This window comes from Delphinus delphis, chromosome 5 (genome assembly GCF_949987515.2).
Source record: "Delphinus delphis chromosome 5, mDelDel1.2, whole genome shotgun sequence".
Taxonomy (NCBI): domain Eukaryota; kingdom Metazoa; phylum Chordata; class Mammalia; order Artiodactyla; family Delphinidae; genus Delphinus; species Delphinus delphis.
This window is the reverse complement of record NC_082687.1, coordinates 2181286-2203249: the sequence shown is the minus strand read 5'-3', so window position 1 is coordinate 2203249 and position 21964 is coordinate 2181286. Positions and strand designations below refer to the sequence as shown.

Here is a 21964-nt window from a genome sequence, read left to right as displayed (position 1 = left end):
ATATATCGTGGAATATCACTGAGTCTTAAAAAAGAAGGAAATACTGTCATTTACAATAATATGGATGAACCTGGAGACCATTATGCTACGTAAAATAAGCCAGACAGAGAAGGACAATTACTCCGTGGTATCACTTATATGTCGAGTCTTAAAACAACGTTGAATTCATAGAGTAGGAGAGTGATTGCCAGGAATTTCAGGGTATGGGAAATAGGGAGAGGTTGGTAAAACGTGCAAACTTTAGGTTGTGAGATGAATAAGGTCTGAGGATCTAATGTGTAACATGGTGACTGTAGTTGATAACACAATTGTGTAATTGAAATTTGGTAAAGGAATAGAACTTAAATGTTCGCATCAAAAAAAAAGAGATAAATGTGGATATGCTAATTAAGTTGATGGGGGAAATCCTTTCACAATATAGAGGCATATCAAATCATCACATACACTTTAAATTTCTTACGATTTCATCTGTCAGTTATACCTCAATGAAGCTGAAAAAAAATAAGCCCACCCTGGGTGATTGGAAGGAAAAAGAAAGAAATAACTGCTCTCCACACGTGGACCCTCTCAGTTACCCTGCTGAGTCATCACTATTATTTCTGACTGGTGTCTATAACAAGTAATGAAGAGCAAGCTTGTCTTAGATAACACTTTTTTCCCTTAGAAGACATCCTAATGTTATCTCTATATCGAGAATAGCTTGTACCTTTCCTAACTATTAAGCAACCAGGTATTAGGGCGTCTGTTTTTGGAAAGACTGAGCAAATCTATAAAATATGACAGGCTTAAAACACACATCTATAAAACTCTGTCTTACAGGTATGCATGAAATAAACACTGCAAAAGCAAAAAATAATACTTATGATAAAATGGAACATTTAAGTCTATTTGATGAGTATGGTTCCAATTCTGAACCTTTAGGCTGTATCTTCACAACACAAAGGGAAAGCCAGGTTATTTCATCAAAAGAAACAGTAAATATAAATAATTTGGTTCCTCCGCATAAAGGTCTCTAAAACTAACCCTCTACTATTATAACATTATTTGCTCTTTTTTTTTTTTTTTTTTGCGGTACGTGGTTCTCTCACTATTGTGGCCTCTCCCATAGCGGAGCAACAGGCTCCGGACGCGCAGGCTCAGCGGCCATGGCTCACGGGCCCAGCCGCTCCGCGGCACGTGGGATCTTCCCAGACCGGGCACAAACCCGCATCCCCTGCATCGCAGGCGGACTCTCAACCACGGCGCCACCGGGGAAGCCCTGCTCTGCTTTTTAACCCAATAAATGTTCAACATGAGTCTATTGTTTAAATTTGCTTTGCCAATTTCTTTATGGCTACGTGGACTCACTTTTTGCTAGACAAATAGCAGAATTTATTTGTTCATTTATTTAACCGGTATTAGTTAATAATATGACATTATTTATGTGTTCACTAACTGAGGGCCTATTGTCTCCTCACTTTACAGGAAATGAAGAAGTTGAATACATTTTTCCTGACTTAAGGAGTTAAGAGTCCATCAGAGATCAAAAGGAAAAGACACAAAAATACTTGCATTACAGTCAAGAAGCGATCTGGTTTAACAAACAAACATGACAGAGCTGAAAGACCTGGATGGAAAAGGGGGCACGGGGTGAATGGGAGTAGCTCAGAGTAAGAGGCCCTGATTACAGACGAGAGATGGAAGTTCGAGGCAAGTAGCGGAGACAAAGATGCTGCTGAAAACTGGTGGGATCTGGTCCCAGCAATGGGTGCTTTTGGGCTCGCTACTGTGAAGAGCAGGCAGGAGGACAAGAGAAGATTATGTGAGAAATCACGCAGTATTTTGTTATAATCCTCAAATAGCCTGTAAGAAAGTTCTTACTCCTTTTCTATGTCCCCCACGTGTTTTCAGCTTGATACAGTTAAGTAACTACTGACGGGACCTAGAGAAGTGTAGCATCTGATATTTGGGAGGCATTCAATGTTCATTAAAGAACAGGTACATTAACGGTACTGCCTGAGTTGGGACACATATGTAGCCTTCATGCAAATGAGAAAAAACATCCCTGCATTGTCCTAAAATGCAAGATAGAGTTGGGGATGTTTCCCACAGGCTGAAACACCTCGATGGTGGTGTTTCGGGATTAGCGTAACGGTACCATGAAAGATAAAACAGGGTACAGGGAAGAGTATAGAGACCAAATAGATCCCCTCAAAGTTTCACCTTGAAATGAAATTTCTCACTCTTGTTAAGTGAAGTGCTTAGATAAACTAGTCATATTTTCAAACAATGAGGGCTATCCTTGTCTCCTGAGTGATATATGGTTGTCTGTCCTTTATTTCAGAGCTGTCTTCTAGTGATCTATACTATATTAGACATACAGCCATTTAGGTGAACTAAAGTCGCTGCAAGTGAATTTTGGACTTGAGTTCAAAATCTTTAATTATCCAAAATATCTACACACTGTCTAAAAAAAAATCAAGTACTCAGGGCTAAAGACATGGTTCTATAAAAAATAAATAACATTCTCCTCACAATTAATATATTATATTCTTATATTAATTAATATAAAAATAGGTGTCATCATTTAAATGCAATATACAATTGCTTTTGTAACATACTATGCTGCTCCTAAGAATAAAGGAAAACATATTTAAAATCATTCTTTCTCTGGTCTGAGGTATTCCCTGAAAAACTCTACTGTGTTCTAACCATTGCTATTAGGCTTTTAATCCAAACCTTACATTATTCCTTAAGAAAAATATAAGTGTCTCAAGAAAAAAGATACCAAAAAAAAAAAACATTAAGCTTTCTTTCTCCCACCTAAAGTATCATTTCTGCATGTGGTTTTTCAAAAAGGGTACAAATCTAATATGTTAAAACATTAATAAGCAAGTGGACTGTACCGAATGTCTTCTAAAAGCTGAGGGGTAATTGCATCACACATGGCTCAGGGCATCTACTAATCACCCTCCACAGACATCTTTGCCCCTAACGCCCAACTCACCCTGGATGGCAGCCCCACCTCAAGCCTCCCTTCTCTGTTCCTTTCGCTCTTTTCTGTCCCTCCTTTCTCTTCCTGGCCGTCTCCTTGCCCTTTCTTTGTGTCGCATAATCTTTTCAGGGAGCTCCGCTGCTCTAGTTCAGGAAAATCAAATTTGCTTTTTACTATTCTCTGCTCCACACATCACAAAATTAGCACAAGAGAAAAAACAAAGATTCTTCTCAGGAAATTGGAAGGAAAAAAAAAAAAAACCATGAACACTTAAATATTTTTGAATGCTTCTACACATAAGCATATTAGGAAAAAAATGTCACTCCAGAATATTAATTGCATAAATCCTTTTCCCAGGTGGTCTCCAATTAGTCGTTCAGAGTGAGTACATTAATTCTCCCAAGTCTGTAAGTTTCAATGCAATATAAAGACTAAATTTGAATGGCAAAATCACAAAGCCATTGAAATCACTGATTCAACAAAATGCTGAAATTTGAATATTTTATACTAGGAGACAGCTTGCATTTTTTTCCCTGAGAGTTACTCCTTATTCTTCAGTTATAATTTCTTCCACTATCCTCCAGTTAAAATCTTCTCAATTAAAAATATTAAATTGGTTGTAATCTTACCATTGTTGTCTCTTGAATAGATCCAAAACTGTTGATAAAAATGTTGACAACTACATCAACAGGAATGCCTGTCAATAAAAATTAAGGATATATTTAGTAGCTGTAAAAAACTTGGTCAGAATCTTCATTTTTTATGGTTTATGCATTTGATTTTTCTATTTTTTCCAATCCGTACGGATGTAAAATTATAAATCTATGGTTTCAGGATACCATGTTCACAGTTGCTATTGACTTATTTTTCTAAATAGGGATCAACACACAAATAAAAAATGAGTTACCTTGTACTTTATAGCGTTATTTATTCAGAAATATTTCTCTCTTAAATTGTAGAAATTCTGGGAAAATACATTTACCTTAAATTTTTTTTTTAATTGGGCTGATGCGTTTACTTTAAGAGATTGTAAATTATTCTTTAAAAAACATCATTTTTAAAATATGGGGTTTTTTTTTTGCATTTTATAATCATTTTAAATTGTTACCTTAAATGGTAATGCAGAATTCAATTACAATTGCTATATTTTGATTTTTAATTCATGAAAATGCAAAGTTAATCAGACATATAACAGAATCATTATTAAGATTCTTGCCTGACCTGCTGGAAAATAATTTTAAAGTTCATGGAGTGAGAACTAAAGTACAATGTTGCCAATTTCTTTCTGTTTCTTTTTTTTTTTTTTTTTACTCATTGTGAACTGCTGCTTGGGCTAACAAAGGGAAAATGTGAATTTAGCCTTTTAGCCACATAACCTCTGACTGATGAAAAACAGGTGTTGAATCAATACAGGGTAGACATGTGACAACTCAGAGCACAGTGCTGCTGAAAGTAACCGCAGGTTCTGGTAACGAACAAAAACCCTGTTTTTATAACAGAGTCGTATAACTTCACTTGACTAGAAGCAGCTGCAAGCTTTTCTTTCTTTCTTTCTTTTCTTTCTTTCTTTTCTTTCTTTCTTTCTTCTTTCTTTCTTTCTTTCTTTCTTCTTTCTTTTCTTTCTTTCTTTCTTTCTTTCTTTCTTTCTTTCTTTCTTTCTTTCTTTCTTTCTTCTTTCTTTCTTTCCGTCCTTCCTTCCTTACTTCCTTCCTTCTTTCTTTCTTTCTTTCTTTTTTCCGTAAAGGAAAAATAATCAAGCCTTATAATGTTAATCCGATCTACATTAATACCTGTCCTTAACCAGCAACAAAGATGACAGTTTTCCAGAGATATGTTCATATAACTTTTCCTAACTCATCAAGAGGAAGCAAGAAGGAAGAGAGAGAGGAAGAAAGAAAGAAAGAAAGAAAGGAAGGAAGGGAGGGAAGGAGGGAGGGAGGGAGGGAGGGAGGGAGGCAAGGTGTACCATCTTCCCACAACTTTTAGCTCAAGTACAGTTTTGGTTCTTGAAAGGAATGATAGGAGATAATGCTTTGTTGAAGAATACATAGTCATTTTATTCACAAAGTTAACACGCTTTTAAAAACCATATGGCCATTTTTTTTCAGCTAAAGAGTAGAGGGAATTTTTTTAATCAATGTAAAAACCTAATAAAGATTTTTAAAAAAGAATTTAAATGTCTATCAGAGCATTCTCTATCCTCAAATGAGTATATGGCCATTCTCCTACAAAGTAGAACTTTGGTGTCTGAATGAAAGTCAGAGCGTAAATTTTAAATTATTAAGGTTAAGAATACAAAGTACTTAGAAAACCCATCAGATCGGTTAGCCTATTAATTCACAACATATCTTTTTTATTTTTAACTGGGAACTACATAAGCCTATTAGAACGAATGCTTTGCTTATCTTTAAACATCTTTGCATTAAATTGCTCTGACTTAAGCACATTACATGACAGATGTCCATTTAGAATATACTCTTTTGAATAAAACAAATAAATGATCTTATACAGATAAAATCAGTTTTTAAACTGCAAAGAATGGAGATATTGGGGTGGAGGGAGACCAACCTTTGAAATTTGGTCTTATCCTGGGATCATAACTGACCAATAGCCTATTCAAGATATTGCTAGTGGAGTTGGCCGGTACTCGGGCAAGGTCCTCGGCTGACTGCTGCCTATAGGAGAAAAAGCAAAACAAAGCCCTGGTAAGTATTTAGAATAGCAAGCAACAGGAATGCGTGATGTTCATTGGAGAAAAGAGTTCGCTTTTTGAGATAAATTTGCAGCACGGCTTTTCCAAATAGAGGTGAAAAGTAGTAGACTTATCAGAATCCCAAAAAGTATTTGTCATAAAGAATAAAAACAAACACAAAAAGTATTTTAGCGTTTAATTTTACCAAATGCATGAAACACTGCCCTAAATACTTCATGTTACTTTCTTTAAATAAAATTAAGCAGACCTCTCACTTGTCCTGAAGCAACATGCAATCAAAATCTAGACAAGCGCAAAAGAATGGCAGACAAGGAAACAAGAGCAAAAAATAGTTTTTGAATAATATATATAGTATTAACCTTACACCTAAGCAAAGGAGTATGTGAATACTACAGGATGATACGGCCAGAGGGTCCAAGAATTCACAAAAAAATCGTGCTGACCCATAAATGATATTGTCCAAGAAACACACAAGGAATGCTCTCTGTGGAGTAAAATACACCGGGGATTGGTAAAAGCAGTTCCTCAAATATCAGACCAATTAAAAGGGGAAAATACGGAGCTCCGAGACACAGCTGCCTTTTCTTTTACATGCACATACTTGCTGTCCACTATCGAAAAGAGAAAAACTGCCATTTCTTCTACTTTAATCAACTTTGAACAATGAATCTTGACTAAACTGGTAGTTGCTTGGGAGCACGTAAACGCTTCCTTGGAAGCCAGTGGAAACTGTTGTTCTTTACTGTTGGTTTGGATTCATTTACCACCTGTAAAGTCTTATCATATAATCACTTTCCCAGTCCAAAAATAATATCCATGAAAATCACAGGGAAGGTTAAAACTACACTTGGAGCATCCAGCATTGTCTATCCTGTACCGATACGGTAAAAGTGTCAATTTCATAAGTGACATTATAGGAAGCAAAAAATGTCATGTGCTTGGCTTTGTTCTAAAATCCCAGCTCTGACCTACCAGACAATTCTTTTCTGTGTTAATTATCGTACAATGTGCTGATAAGATACAACCACTACAGGTGAAATATGACAGACATTAAGAAGCGTATGAAAAAATCTAAAACTACTGTGAGTTGATACCGACAACCTTTTCAAGTAGCTCTCAGAAAGAATCCAAAACATTGGAGAAAAAAAATGAAAACCAATTCGTTAAACCCCCCAAAGGTGCAGGAGATTAAGTAGATATGTTTCTCAAGACCTTATCAGCTCCCATATCCTAGCTGCAGGATTTGGGGACCAGTAATGAGATTTTTCCATTTCATTCTCCAGGATTTGGGGACCAGTAATGAGATTTTCCCATTCATTCATTTTCCATTTCATTCTCAAGAGAATGAGGTTATGTGGAAAAATTAGATATTAAGATGCAAATTAGTGTCCAAACCCATCTACAAGTTTTCTCATTCAAGGGAGGAAAACGGAACTGATGGATTACAAACTACACTTGAATTGGATCAATTAAGGACGGCTATTATTATGTCTCGATATAAAATCCTTCACAAGTACATTTCTTCTAAGGAATAGAATGAACCCGACAACATAAAGACAATTAACAATTTCTTTTCTTTTTGGACCATTGTGTCAATACATACATTCATGTCTCTGCTGCAGGTAACCTGATATGAGTCTTTAATCAACACTTCACCTTTCTTTATATTAGAAATTCAAAGACATTTTAAAATTGAAGTGAAATCTCATGTAATTTATATTCACATGGACGAATTCAGGGATTTTTTTCCTACTAAATAAAAAAATAGAAATCATTCTTTTTCAGCTTGGTCAATCCTAAAATAACATTAAAGTCATCTCCACACATTAAAATATATTTTAAAAGCCTAGATAGCTACATCACTTTCTTCAAGAGAGCTGAAACAATTTGCATACAGCACATTTTCCTGTGTTTGCACTTTACTATACATAACCTTATAATTTGGAAAGTGGCTAGTATTTATACAAAATAACCAGGAATAAGAAGAGTTAAATGATTTTAATTAGGTTCCATGCTCAATGTCTATTTCATCATTAGAGATTTCACATTCTGAATCTCAGTCCAATGTTTTATCCATCTGATGAGGCCACTGTGTTTTCTTTCAGTAAATCTATCAAGGATTATGATATTATTACACAACAGGACTGATTTCATGGAAATATGATATTAATTTAAGACAATAACTGAGTCTACTGAGGCAAAGTCATCAAATGACTAGAGAAAATAATGTCTTTTATATCAAAAGCCTTTTTACAGCCTGCCTCTTTTGTTCACTCACCTAAACTTGAACTGATGTCATGACTAATATGCTAAGGAATGGACCAGGCTGTATAGCTGGATGATGTAATGTTTTCCAGCACTAAAGGAAACATCCAGAAATGTCTTTCCAAAGAGGGAAGCTCAGTTTTCCATTAACTGCAGAGTGTACTTATTTTCCATGACCCTTTAGCGACCACACAGCACTGCTGCATTTCAAAGCCGGTGTGCGCGAGCATATTGGCTTCACATCCTCCCTTAAACCAGGAATCTGAGTCAAAGGACCGTTTTGTTTCTCCAGTTATAAGTGCAGCAACCATGGTCACAGGTCTTCGCAGACCTGAGTGTGGCAGGGCACTAGCCAAGTCACCTCAAGGAGGGAGCTGCCTGCTGGCTGTGAACTAAAGCAAGCACCGCGGAGGGAGGAAAGAGCAAGGCGTGCGAAATGTGTACGTTGTATTATTTCTCCTCTTTACTCTAGGGCAGTGATTCTTTACCTCTTTTTTTAGCACTACAGATACCGCTGGGAATATAATGAAAGCTATGTGCTTCCCTTAGAAAATGGCCACAAATTTGCAATGCTGAGGGTTCCCGGATGTGCCCCACAGGTTAAGAAACCCTCCTTCGTGGAAACAAATGCTGTTATCCTCACCTAAAGTGAGATAAGGGAAGATTTTTTTTTTTTTTAAAGCTGATGGGACTTTGTCAAAAAGACACAGGAGCCAACTGAAAGAGCTCCCTATGGCCAAATCTAGGATGACTTGAGCAATAAAATAAAATTGTACTGGCTTATAATCCAAAGTATAAAATAAGAACGCATGAGTCCAAAGTATAAAATAAGAACGCATGAGTCCATAAAGATGTAAATAAAATGGCTGATTGATTGAGTAAATAACTAAATGGTAGAGCACAGACGAATCTCCCGTGCAGAATTCCAAATAACTGGCATAGATCCTCTGCTCTCAAATTGCTGGATCATCACACCCCCAGCTTGGTGTGAGCTGTGCACAGTGACACCTTTCCAAAGAGCATGGGATGGAAAGGGGGAAAAACAGGAAGTTCTCCGGGGGAGAAACCTGACAAATGCGACCTCACCCAGGTGATTAACCTTAACCTCTAACCAGGTGATAAGTCATGTTGACTCTGTGTACGTTTAATATGATGTGATGGGACTGTCATTTCTAAACGAGTGTTCTTCCTTCCCAGAACACATAACTTCAATCTAGTCCTGACAGAAACATCAGACAAATCCCAGCGGAGGGACATTCTACAAGCTACCTGACCACGATTCCTCAAAGCTTCCATGGCCACAAAAAACAAAGTCTGAGAAACTGTCACAGCCAAAAGGAGCCTAAGGAGGTGTGAGGACTGGATGTCATTTGTATCCTGACTGGGGTCCTAGAGCAGAAAAAGGACATTAGCTAAACACTAAGCAATCGAAATATAGACTATAGTCAATAACAATATACCACTCTTGGTTCTTTTTTTTAACATCTTTATTGGAGTATAACTGCTTTACAATGGTGTGTTAGTTTCTGCTTTATAACAAAGTGAATCACCTATACGTACACATATATATCCCCATATCCCCTCCCTCTTGCATCTCCCTCCCTCCCACCCTCCCTATCCCACCCCTCTAGGTGGTCACAAAGCACTGAGCTGATCTCCCCGTGCTATGCGGCTGCTTCCCACTAGCTATCTATTTTACGTTTGGTAGTGTATATATGTCCACGCCACTCTCTCACTTCGTCCCAGCTTACCCTTCCCCCTCCCCGTGTCCTCAAGTCCATTCTCTACGTCTGCATCTTTATTCCTGTCCTGCCCCTAGGTTCTTCAGAACCATTTTTTTTTGTTGTTGTTTTTTAGATTCCATACATATGTGTTAGCATACGGTATTTGTTTTTCTCTTTCTGACTTACTTCACTCTGTATGACAGACTCTAGGTCCATCCACCTCACTACAAACAACTCAATTTTGTTTCTTTTTATGGCTGAGTCTTGAGTTGTAAGAAATGTGCTAAACTAATGTAAGACGTTAATAATAGGGGAAACTAGATGCAGGATATTGGGAACTCCATATTATTTTGACAATTTTTCTATAAATATAAAACTGTTCTGATTTTTTAAAATTTATTTATTTTTTGCCGCGTTGGGTCTTCGTTGCTGCGTGCGGGCTCTCTCTAGTTGTGGCGAGCTGGGGCTACTCTTCTGTGTGGTGCACGGGCTTCTCATTGTGGAGGCTTCTCTTGTTGTGGAGCACGGGCTCTAGGTGTGTGGGCTCACTAGTTGTGGCTCACGGGCTCTAGAGCGCAGGCTCAGTAGTTATGGCACACGGGATTAGCTGCTCCGTGGCATGTGGGATCTTTCCGGACCAGGAATCAAACCCGTGTCCCCTGCACTGGCAGGTGGATTCTTAACCACTGCACCACCAGGGAAGTCCCTGTTCTAATTGTTTTAAAAAGTTCATTTGAGGAACACAAAAGAAGAGGGGGGACAAATAATAATAATAAAACACCTCACCAAAGATGAGCAAGGTGGCAAATAACGTATGAAAAGATGCTGCACATCATGTACCACCAAGGAAATGCAAATGAAAACAACAATGAGGTACCACTACACACCGATCGCAGTGGCCAAACTCCGGAACACTGACAACATCAAATGCTGACAAGGAGGTAGAGCCAGTAGACGCTCGTATTCGTTGCTGGTGAGAAAGCAAAATGGTGCAGCCACTTTGGAAGACATTTTGGTGGGTGTTTATAAAATGAAACATACTCGTACTATACGATCCAGTAATAGCACTCCTTGGTCTATACCCAAAGGTAATGAAAACTTACGTCCACACAAAAACCTGTACACGAGGCTTACAGCAGCTTTACTCATAACTGCCGAAACTGGAAGCTACCAACACGTCCTTCAGCGGGTGAATGGATAAATAAACTGGGGAACATCCAGACAGTGGAACGTTATTCAGCACTAAAAAGAAATGAACTGTCAAGGCATGAAAATAAAAGGAGGAAACTGACATGCATATTTCTAAGAAGCCAATCTGAAAAGGCTGTATAGTTCCAACTATATAACATTCTGGAAAAGGCAAAACTAGAGACAGTACAAAGACCAGCAGTTGCCCAGGGGTTGGAAGTTTGGAGGAGAGATGAGTGGGCAGAGCACAGAGGATTTTTAGGGCAGTGAAAATACGCAGTATGACCCAATAATGATGGACACATGTCACTGTCATTTGCCCAAATCCACAGAACGCTCACCGCCAAGAGTGAATCCTCGTGGAAACTATGGACCTTGAGTGATCACGACGTAGATTCATCAACAGTAACAAATGTACCATCTGGTGGGGATGTTGATAATGAGGGAGACTGGGCCATTGTAGGGGCAGAGGGTACACGGGAAATCTCTGTACCATACTCTCTATTGTGCTGTGAACCTAAAAATTCTCTGAAAAATTAAAGTTAAGAGAAAGAACAAGAAGGAAGCTAAAAGATTCAGAGAGGCACTCACACTTTCTTGTTCCAAAATCCACAGCTGTAACTGGAGGTAAACTCTCTATACAGTCAGGTAAAACTGACATTTTGATCATACGTGAAGTCTGGGGCTTATGAAAACCACTGGTACAAGTCTGTACCTATCCCCTTACTAAGAGGTTAGTTCCCATTTTTATCTACATGGAAGAATTTTTAATTAGACAATCAGATAGACATACAAAGACAGACAAACACTTCCTAGAGTCAGGTAATAAATCAGGTCAGTAGTTATTTAAGAATCCAGATAATTGTGGGGTTATTGTACTTTTATTTGTTTTGTATTCGCCTTACTATAGTATCATTTATTATCACCTCTCTTAACAGCTTCAGTATTTATTTTCCATTCGGTTTTCCCAAATTGTGAACGGAAGGTTTATGAATACAGGGAGTGATACCTTTGACTGACTAGTTGACTTTAATTAGTTTTATATTATTGGAAAAGAATGTGTTTATGAGTGTATGTGTGTATGTGCAGCAAAGTCTGTTGTGTTATAATTGTCCAAGAATTATAATTACAAACAGTGTTCCTCAACAACCATTTTGTCACTCCAGTTGGGCTTAAGGAACTGTTAAATCCCATGGAAACATTTGACAAACTTGTCTGTCTTCAATTATGCAATTACATTACCCATGGCTCATAGAAAAAAATATTTTTCATGAAGCAGAAACACCTATTTAGAGATGCTATATATTGGACACTAGTGATTTCCGAAACTCATCAAAGACTGCGGTCCTTTTGATACAAGCCTCGTGGTACAAGGAATTAAACTTAAACCTCAACCCAAACAAAATGTTTACTGTGCAATTATTTTCCATACTACACAGAAATGGTATTCCATCCAGCCCAGCAAATCAGAATCCATAGTGTTGCAATAATACCTCTGACTCTGAGACAAATTACAACTGGAACAGGACTTATCTTCTGTCAGTTTTCCGCACATGGCATAAGTGTAAAATACTTCCCTTCTGGCCTAAGAGACGTGGTAATAAGATAAGCTCCACAGTCACATAATAAAGTTAAGTACGGGTATCACTGAAGACGCTCTTACCTTAAGAGTGGACACTGTACTAGTGCCAGACAGACTGCGAGATTGCCACGTGACTCTGGCAAATCACTTCCCCTCGCTGAGCCTCCGTGTACTCACCTTTAAATGAAGGTCTAAATGAGGTGAACTCTAAGATCCGTGCAGGTGCCAATCCAGATCCCCCTGTGATGGACCCTGGGGTGCTGCTTCCCCCCAGATCTCCCAGCACAACGGAGGCTGCCAGAAATGTGGCTGCTTAAGGCTCTGAGCTCGGTCTCTTCAGAAACAGCCTTCAGCTGAAGGTGAACCGTGTCTGAAGACTCTCTGTGAGGACACCAAGCCCCAAGTCCCTCTCTACTCACCGAGGCCGCCCTAAAGGCCATCCCAGCCTCGAGCTCCTGGGGCATCAACTGGAGCCTCAGTTGCAACTGCCTCGTTCCTGTGTTTGAATCTGCCTTTCTCAGCCCCAAGAGGTCTTGTTCCCAAAACAATCTCATTCTGCAGGTCAATCTCCATCTCAGAGTCTGTCCCTGAGAAAACTCAACTTAGGACATGAAACAATAAGATCCCTTAAAGAACAACCAAAGCTTCACCAGCCACGCCACTACAGTCTGCTGCATTTCCCTTCTACTTCAGTCGTTTAAGGTTTCGTTTAAGAAAGCTCTTGGCGTTCACAACACGGCATGCACAGTGCATGGGCTAGTGAGGTATTCAAGGGTCCAACACACATACGGGTGATTCTCACATGAAGGTGGTATTGAAAGCTGCAGGTTCTGATGAACGTGTCCAGCGATTCTCAGCTTCGACTGTGCACTGAGCCCCCTGGAGGAGCTCTGCAGACTACAGATGCGAAGTCGCACGTCCCACCTCCAGATTGAGTTAGTGCGGGATGAGACCCAGGCATCAGGATTTAAAAGCTCCTTGGATGATTTTTTTTTTTTTTTTTTTTTTGCGGTACGCGGGCCTCTCACTGTTGTGGCTTCTCCCATTGCAGAGCACAGGCTCCGGACGCACAGGCTCAGCGAGCCCGCTCCGCGGCACGTGGGATCCTCCCGGACCGGGGCACGAACCCGTGTCCCCTGCATCGGCAGGCGGACTCTCAACCACTGCGCCATCAGGGAAGCCCTCCTTGGATGATTTTAATGATTAGACAAATCACTAGTTAGAAAAAAAAAAAAAGTTTACAGTGACAAAAAGGACATGGAATTGAAACACCAGGAGCCCCAACATGTAATGAGCAGATGTAGGAAGATAAGCCGACAATTAAGGCAAAGGATAAGCTGCCCAAGAAGAAGGAGGTGTGGGCAAAGAATGTTGCCGCCAAATCAGTAAACAAAGGATGCTGCAGCCATGAAGCCAGCACATGGCAGCCACCCCCGGCGGTGCCCCCTGAGGGGACTCAGGATGAGAACGCTGGTCCCCGGCAGCCGAGGTGCACGTCCAAGGAAGAGTTTCAGCGAGCCCGGACTCTTGCATCTTCCCATACATAGAAAATTGCTAAATTCATTACGTTGAGATGTCTGGCTTTCGTTAATTAGTGGTAAACTTTTGATGTTCCGATTACTTGGTCTTTGTTGCAAAAACTGCTCCGTGTTCTGGCTCTCCCCTTACCTCTTTGGAACAGTCCCTCCGAGCTATTCTGAGAGGCTGCATCCTGGGCTTAAGTCCTCAGTTTTGTCCGCCAAATAAAGCATAATTCTCAACTTCTGGTTGTGCATTTTTTTCCATCAACAGAGAAAACCCACAAGTGTGGCGTCAACAGAACTCCGGGAAAAAAAATATTTGATGGAAGGGTTGGTTCACAGGACCAAAGCTGCTGAGAGGTTAATAAGTTGAGGACTAAAGACTCTTCACAGGATTGAGCAAAAGGGAGAGCTGCTTTCCAGCTGAGGGAGAGACAGAAGCCACACTGGATGGGATGGTAAGATGTAGGGCGGGAGATGGAATGAAGAATTTGATTGGAGGGACTTCAGGAGATGGAACAGGAAATCCTGGACTCTCCTCCCGCCATGGATACACCATCTCAACAGCAAGGCACGGATCCATCCCCTCTGTGAGAAATCCAGAAACTAACAGACAGGCTTCTCCACCCAACCAGCCTCAATGGCCCCTGTAGGAAAAGGGGAGACACTGTATCCCCACAATCCCCACCCCCCAGGCACCGCCCACCACAACACAGACCAGAGAGAACAGGGAAGGAGTGGAACCAGCATCCCAGCTCATTGGGGTGCCACCCCAGGGATGGGCTTCTAGCTTGCCTGCCTCCAGACACTGATGGGGCCGGTGGATACCAATCCCGTGGGGACCACAGAGATCCAAGCCGGGGCTGGAACCAGGAGAACTGGCCACGGCCCCTCCCACCACCTTAGTGCACAGTGTTGAGCTCTAAACCCCAGCTCCGGGAGGACTTCCCTGGTGGCGCAGTGGTTGAGAAACTGCCTGCCAATGCAGGGGACACGGGTTCGAGCTCTGGTCCGGGAAGATCCCACATGCCGCGGAGCAACTAAGCCCGTGCGCCACAACTGCTGAACCTGCACTCTAGAGCCCACAAGCCACAACTACTGAGCCCACATGCCACAACTACTGAAGCCCGTGCACCTAGAGCCCATGCTCCACAACAAGAGAAGCCACCTCAATGAGAATCCCGCGCACCGCAATGAAGAGTAGCCCCCACTCGCCGCAACTAGAGAAAGCCCACAAGCAGCAACAAAGACCCAATGCAGCCAAAAATAAATACATAAAAATAAATAAATTTATTAAAACAATAAAAAATAAAACTCTACCCCAGCTTGTCCCCGCATCTGCAGCTCAGGGTCCCTGCCACACTCTGCACAATAGACACTGTGTGGAAACAACCTAATGCCTATTGACAGATGAATGGAGTTTTAAAAGCAGTCCATGCATACACACAATGGAATATTACTCAGCCCTAAAAAAGGAAACCCTGCCACATGCAACAACACAGATGGGCCTGGAGGACAGGATGCTAAGGGAGATAAGCCAGTTTCAGAAGCACAAATACTTCAGGATTCCACTTATATGAGGAGTCTAAAACAGTCACACTCATAGAGACAAAGGAAAAAATGGGGGTTGGTGGGAGTGAGGAGGGAACTGGAGTTGGTCATCAACAGGTATAAAATTTCACTTAAGTAAGATGAGTAAGTTCTGGAAATCTACTGTACAACGTTGTACCCAATGTCAACCACACTGTATTGGACACAAAATCTGTGAAAAGGAGTAGATCTCATGTTAAGTGTTCTTGCCACAATAAAAATATTTTAAATTAAAAAAAAAAAAAATATCCAGTGACAACTCGCCCCAAAAGAAAATCCACACGGTATTTATACATAACAAAATATTGTGACTGAGTTATTACTCAATTTAAGACAGAAAAAAAATCAGTCAAATTACTAGTTTGCTTTTGTTTTTTGTTTTTTAAACCAAATGGCTGATTATTTGAACTATTTCCCTAGCTAATATTCGAAAACCAAGTTTAACGTCCTGGCTTTCTTCTAAGGAAAATCTGGCCCATGAAGAGATAAAAAAGTGAACACTAGCAAGACAAAATATCACTGGGTATAGTTCCTAAATACTTGGGCTTCAAAAATTAATAAAATAAATCTACTCTTTGTTACCACCCCCAAAAGAAGACTTGGACTATACTGACTCCAGAAAAGGAGAAAAACTGACTAGAAGGAAGTGTGGGTTTCAGAAACATGTGGGAATTTTTCTTTACATTAGTCTGTGTTGTAAAATCTAAGGAGATGAAAGATGCAGTTGAGTGGAAAAACTTGGAAATATTAATTCCCATTTCAGATTCCCTCCCCCCCAAGACAAAACCCAGAGTCAATGAAATCTAAGACATGGGAGACATAATGAGTCCTGGATGGAGGTGGGGAGTGCCTTCTCTGAAAGGGAAAAGGTGGGGAATACAGGCAGGATCATATGCCTGGTGGGAAACAGTCAGACAGATGTCCTGTCCTCCTTGAAAGTTTCACTCTAACAATCCAGAACAATCCTCTTGTTTACCTGCCAAGAACTAAGCTATCACAGAGCACCCAGAAGATACAAAATGACATATCCTGAATTGCATTTGAAAACAATTCCGAACCTTAAATGTAACCAAAAATACATCAATGTGACTGATTTTGAAACTTACGTTTTAAAGGTATTATGATACAGTATCCAATACTGTTGCCAAATGATTCACTAATCATGACTAATATCAATTATGGCCTATCATTGTCTATATTTGTTAACACCTTTGGGGGGAAATGTTCTGTGAGTGTAAATGTTTCAAGAGTTGAATCTATCTCTCCCTCACAGAACCCACACTTAAATAGAACTACCATTCTTCGTATTCTGCATGGGTAGCATTCAACACATATTGAGTTAGCCAACTGCAGCCAGGCGTCTTCCTCAGCCTTGGAAACGTGCTCAAAAAACAACATGCGAAAGCACCTGCCCTCCTGGAGCTCAACCCTGGACTCATGGAGTGATTGCCACCGGACAGGAATCCGAAAGCCCCCAGGTGCCAGTCCTGAACGTGCACTGTTCAGTCAGTGCTAAGGTTTGCATCTGATGTGGTTTCAAATACCCATGATCCAGCCACATTTAGGAAAAGGTGGTTATCACAACTTGACGATAAATATCTCCACTCCCAGTTCATTTGCTTTGCCTATTTTCCCACGTACGTTTCTCTGTTTACCTTTTTATTTCACGTTCGACTAAAAATTAGAAACAAAATCGAGTCCATACCATGTTAGGGACCACCCCAAGCTTTTGTATCTACCTGTGTGAAGATGGATATGCTGATTCTAAACTTCACAGGGAAAGGCTACGAGCCCAGGACGGCCAAGGTGACACGGAAGGAGAACCAAGCAGGGGATGTGAGGCTTTCCACTCCCTTGATGGGGGGTGTGTCACTGCACGAGGTGAGCAGTCCCGGACCAGTGGGACAGAAAAGAGAAGCGATAACCGACCTACAGTGAATGTACACTTGCCAGTTAGCAAAGTAAGGAGAGCCTTTTGCATAAATGAGCTGCCCTCACTGGATGTGCCTATCCCATCATACACAAGCGATGAGCTGAAGTGGGCTACAGAGCTAAATGTGAAACACGAAACAGTGACAGCCTCTAGGAAAATAACCAAAACAGACTACTTCGTGACCTGCGTCCGAGAAAGATTTCTTAAATAAAACACAAAAGCATTAATAAAAATTAATAAATCTGACTTCATTAAAAAGAAGCACTTTAAATTAGGAGTTTGGAATTAACAGATATACACTCCTATATACAAAACAGATAGCCAACAAGGGCCTACTGTGTAGCACAGGGAGCTCTACTCAGTACTCTGTAATGACCTACATGGGAAAAGAATCTAACAGTGGATACACGTACATGTATAACTGAATCACTCTGGTGTACCCCTGAAAGTAACGCAACACTGTAAATCAACTATACTTCAAAAGAAAAAAATAAGCACTTCAGTTCATCAAGAGACACTGTTAAGACATGAAAATGCATAACAAAGATGGGAGAACTGACTGTAGTACAGTCATCCGGCCATATCTGCAACCAGGATTCAACCAACCTCAGGTGGAAAACACGTGAGGAGAAAAAAACTTCCAGAAAGTTCCAAAAAGCCAAACTTGAGTCTGCAGTGTGCTGGCAACTTCTTACATAGCGTTTACGTGGCCTGAGGCACCGTAAGCGCCCTAGAGATGATTCTTTGCACTGTACATCGTTGTTATAGATACTTTTTCTGTGTGGTTTATGATGATTTTGAGAGTGTCACCATATCATTCTGAGCCTTTCTAAACCATATATTAAAGGCAAGATCCCCTTCTCATCTAAAAAAAAGAAATATGTAGCCCTTGACATGAGAGGCACCATTAGTGACAGCATCCTGGCTCTGAAAGCCATGCCGCCTGGGTGTGAATCCTGCTTTACTAGCAGCGTGGCCCTGGACACCTAACCCCGTGCCTCAATTAGCTGTCTTGTAAACAGTGCTGATAATCCTGGAAAATCACTCTTTTTCATAAAAGGCATGTTTTCAGAATCAAATTAGGTGATTTACGTAAGAGCTTAGAACACACCAAATACTTGGTGTTACACATCAATCAGTGCACGGTACCCTATCTTGGGTCATCGGCAAAGGAACAGAAACTGGTTACAATTAAGAAGACCCCTAGGGCTTCCCTGGTGGCGCACTGGTTAAGAATCCACCTGCCAATGCAGGGGACACAGGTTCGAGCCCTGGTCCGGGAAGATCCCACGTGCCGTGGAGCAACTAAGTCCGTGAGCCACAGCTACTGAGCCTGCGCTCTAGAGCCCACGAGCCACAACTACTGAGCCCTCGTGCCGCAACTATTGAAGCCCACGCGCCTAGAGCCCTGCTCCGCAACGAGAAGCCACCGCAATGAGAAGCCGGCGCACCGCAACAGAGTAGCCCCTGCTGGCCGCAACTAGAGAAAGCCTGTGCGCAGCAATGAAGACCCAATGCAGTCAAACATAAATACATAAAAATAAATTAATTTCAAAAAAAAGAAGATCCCTAGTCAGAAAACAGCTGATCCAAACCTGTTGAAGGTTTCAGTATGTGATTTGATCCACAAATACGTAGAATATCCTGATTTCTTACACATACACATAACGTACATTCACGCATCTTCTTTTCCAAATCAACACCCTATTCCTACTGCTCCCTCGAAATGTATAGCACCGAGCTAGTAAAAGGGAGTGTTTTCCTTGCTACTACAAACAAAACTCAAAAACAAGATACTCAGTAAAGAGAGGTCAGAGCAGGGCTTCCCTGGTGGCGCAGTGGTTGAGAGTCCGCCTGCCGATGCAGGGGACACGGGTTTGTGCCCCGGTCCGGGAAGATCCCACATGCCGTGGAGCGGCTGGGCCCGTGAGCCATGGCCGCTGAGCCTGCGCGTCTGGAGCCTGTGCTCCGCAACGGGAGAGGCCACCGCAGTGAGAGGCCCGGGTACCACAGAAAAAAAAAAAAAATTGTCAATGTTAATTTTATTTCTCTATCATTTAATTGTGTCTAGAGTAGGGATTTAATAGACTAGGTGACTCCTGAGCTGGGCTGGAAGGATAAGGAAGTAGGCAACAGGTGGAAAGGGAAGGAGGACGGCAGATTCCAGGAGGTGGTCACAGTGAACACAGCAGATGACTAACAGAGAGGCACTGAGAAGCTCACCATGGCAGGAAAAGAAGGTGTGGCACATATATACAGGCACATATATACAGCCATACAAAGAAGGAAACTGGGTCATTTGTGGAGATGTGGATGGACCTAGAGACTGACATACAGAGTGAAGAAGTCAGAAAGCAAAAAAACAAATATCTATTAATACATACATGCGGAATCTTGAAAAACCGTACAGATGAACCTCTTTGCAAAGCAGAAATAGAGTAACAGACATAGAAAACAGATGTGTGGATACCAAGGGGGGAAAGGGGGTGTTGGGACGGATTGGGAGATTGGGATTGACACATACACACTACTACGTATTAAAATAGATAACTAATGAGAACCTGCTGTAGAGCACAGGGAACTCTGCTCAGTGATCTGTGGTGACCTCAATGGGAAGGAAGTCTAAAACAGAGGGCATATATGTACACGTATAGCTGATTCACTTTGCTGTACAGTAGAAACTAACACAACATTGTAAGGCAACTATACTCCAATAAAAAAAAAAAAAAAGAAAAGAGAAATACATGGTTGGATATACAATAAGCATCTCAAATCTGCTGACACTAGAAAACAGCAGTTCTCAAAGAGTGGTCCACAGACACCTGAAGGTGCCCGAGACCTTTTCTGAGCGTCCAGAAAGTCAAACTATTCTCTTCATCTCCATCATCATCATCATCCTCCTCCTCAAAACAACATTTACTTCGTTTCACGCTGCAGACGTTTGCACTGATGCTGCACAAGCAACGGTGGATAAGACCGCCAGTGCACAACTCAGGAAACTAATAGTTTTACGTAGCAAGAGTGCTCGTGTCCTTAACCACTAGACACCAGCAGTAAGAAATAAATAAAAGATGTGAAAGATGGTGTTCCCATGTACTGTTCTTAAAGAAGCAGTAAAAAATATTAAATTTATTAAATTTTGCAATTTAAATCCATATTATTTTAATATTCTGCATGAAAAAAATGGCAAGTATCCAGACAGCACTTCTGCTGCACAGAAAACTGAACTACGAGAATTGTTCCAAAGAACAGCACTTGGATGACTGTTCGACTTGCTAGTGAACAAGAGACTTTTCATGCAACACTGTTTTCATGGAAGACCATGGGAAACCTATGGTGATTCAGACTTGGATATTTGGCAAAAAAAGTTTTCACAAGTGAAAGAAGAAAGACTGTAAGTTCAAGAAAAACTAATGAGGGTATTTGCTGCCGGTCTGCTGATACTAACAGACTTTCCAGTGAGATCAAAAGTAATAGTAAATGGATGTGATTATTTGATACTGTATAATGAAACCTGTCAACATTTGGAAGATCTGTAAAACCCAGCAAACCAATATTTTCCAAATGATCAATGCATGTTATAAATTCATGTTTGGGCCAAAAAAAAAAAAAGCCATTCAAAATGAAAGACCAGCAAATTTTAATACAACAGAGATCAAAATGTTCACTGATCTGAATTCAGATTTTACATCACAACTAACTTTTAAGGAACTATCACTTGTCCAATTTTGGCATGGCATTAAGAAGGAATATTCATAATTATAGAAAGGCTATTGAAATACTCTTCCCTTTTCCAATTATATGTCGGCATGAGGTCATATTTTCTTCACCTAATTCAACCAAAACAGTATATCACAACAAACAGAATCCAGGAGCAGCTATGAGAATTCAGCTGTCTTCCATTATGCCAGCCACTGAACAGATAGGAACATTGTAAGACAATGCCACTCTCCGCACTATTTTTTTATTTTTGAAAATATAGTTAATTTTCATAAAAATAAGTTATTCATGTTAATCTACAATGAGTATATTTTAGGTAATTTAATAAATATTTTTTAAAATTTCTGTTTCAATTTATAACAAGGCAACATCAATAGATAACTCCCACATAAACTAAAGCTCACTGTGTCCTTAAAGATGCTTCAGATTGGAAAGGGGTCCTGAGACCAAAGTTTGAGAGCCGCTGTTATAGAAGATGAACTACAGAGGACAGGATGGAATGCAGGAGTCTGGGGAAGTCCCTGCAACAACAGCTTCAAGGTGAAATGATTAGAACCCAACAAGGACCACACCCGTTGAGATGCAGAGAAATAGCCGGATGCAAGAGTCATTTCTGAGCAAGAATCAACAGAATGAGTAACTGATGAGATGACCCAGGTGAGCGTCCGGGACAGAATGGAAGATGTTTCAGCAGTTTCTCATGAAAGGCTGGGTGGAGAGCTGAGGAAGGCTGATGGCAGAGCTGGTTTGATATA

At 40.6% G+C, this 21964-nt stretch overlaps 1 protein-coding gene across 2 annotated transcripts in view; it reads right to left on the bottom strand.

Moving 5' to 3' along the window:
- GLRB (glycine receptor beta) overlaps positions 1 to 21964 on the bottom strand; it is a 69391-nt gene that overhangs the window by 34145 nt on the left and 13282 nt on the right. For both annotated transcript variants that reach the window (XM_060011579.1, XM_060011580.1), the window contains exons 3-4: positions 5543 to 5649; positions 3604 to 3671 (exon numbers count right to left, since the gene is read on the bottom strand). In XM_060011579.1, coding sequence (XP_059867562.1) covers positions 3604 to 3671; positions 5543 to 5649 — 175 coding nt within the window. The remainder of the gene's footprint in view (positions 1 to 3603; positions 3672 to 5542; positions 5650 to 21964) is intronic.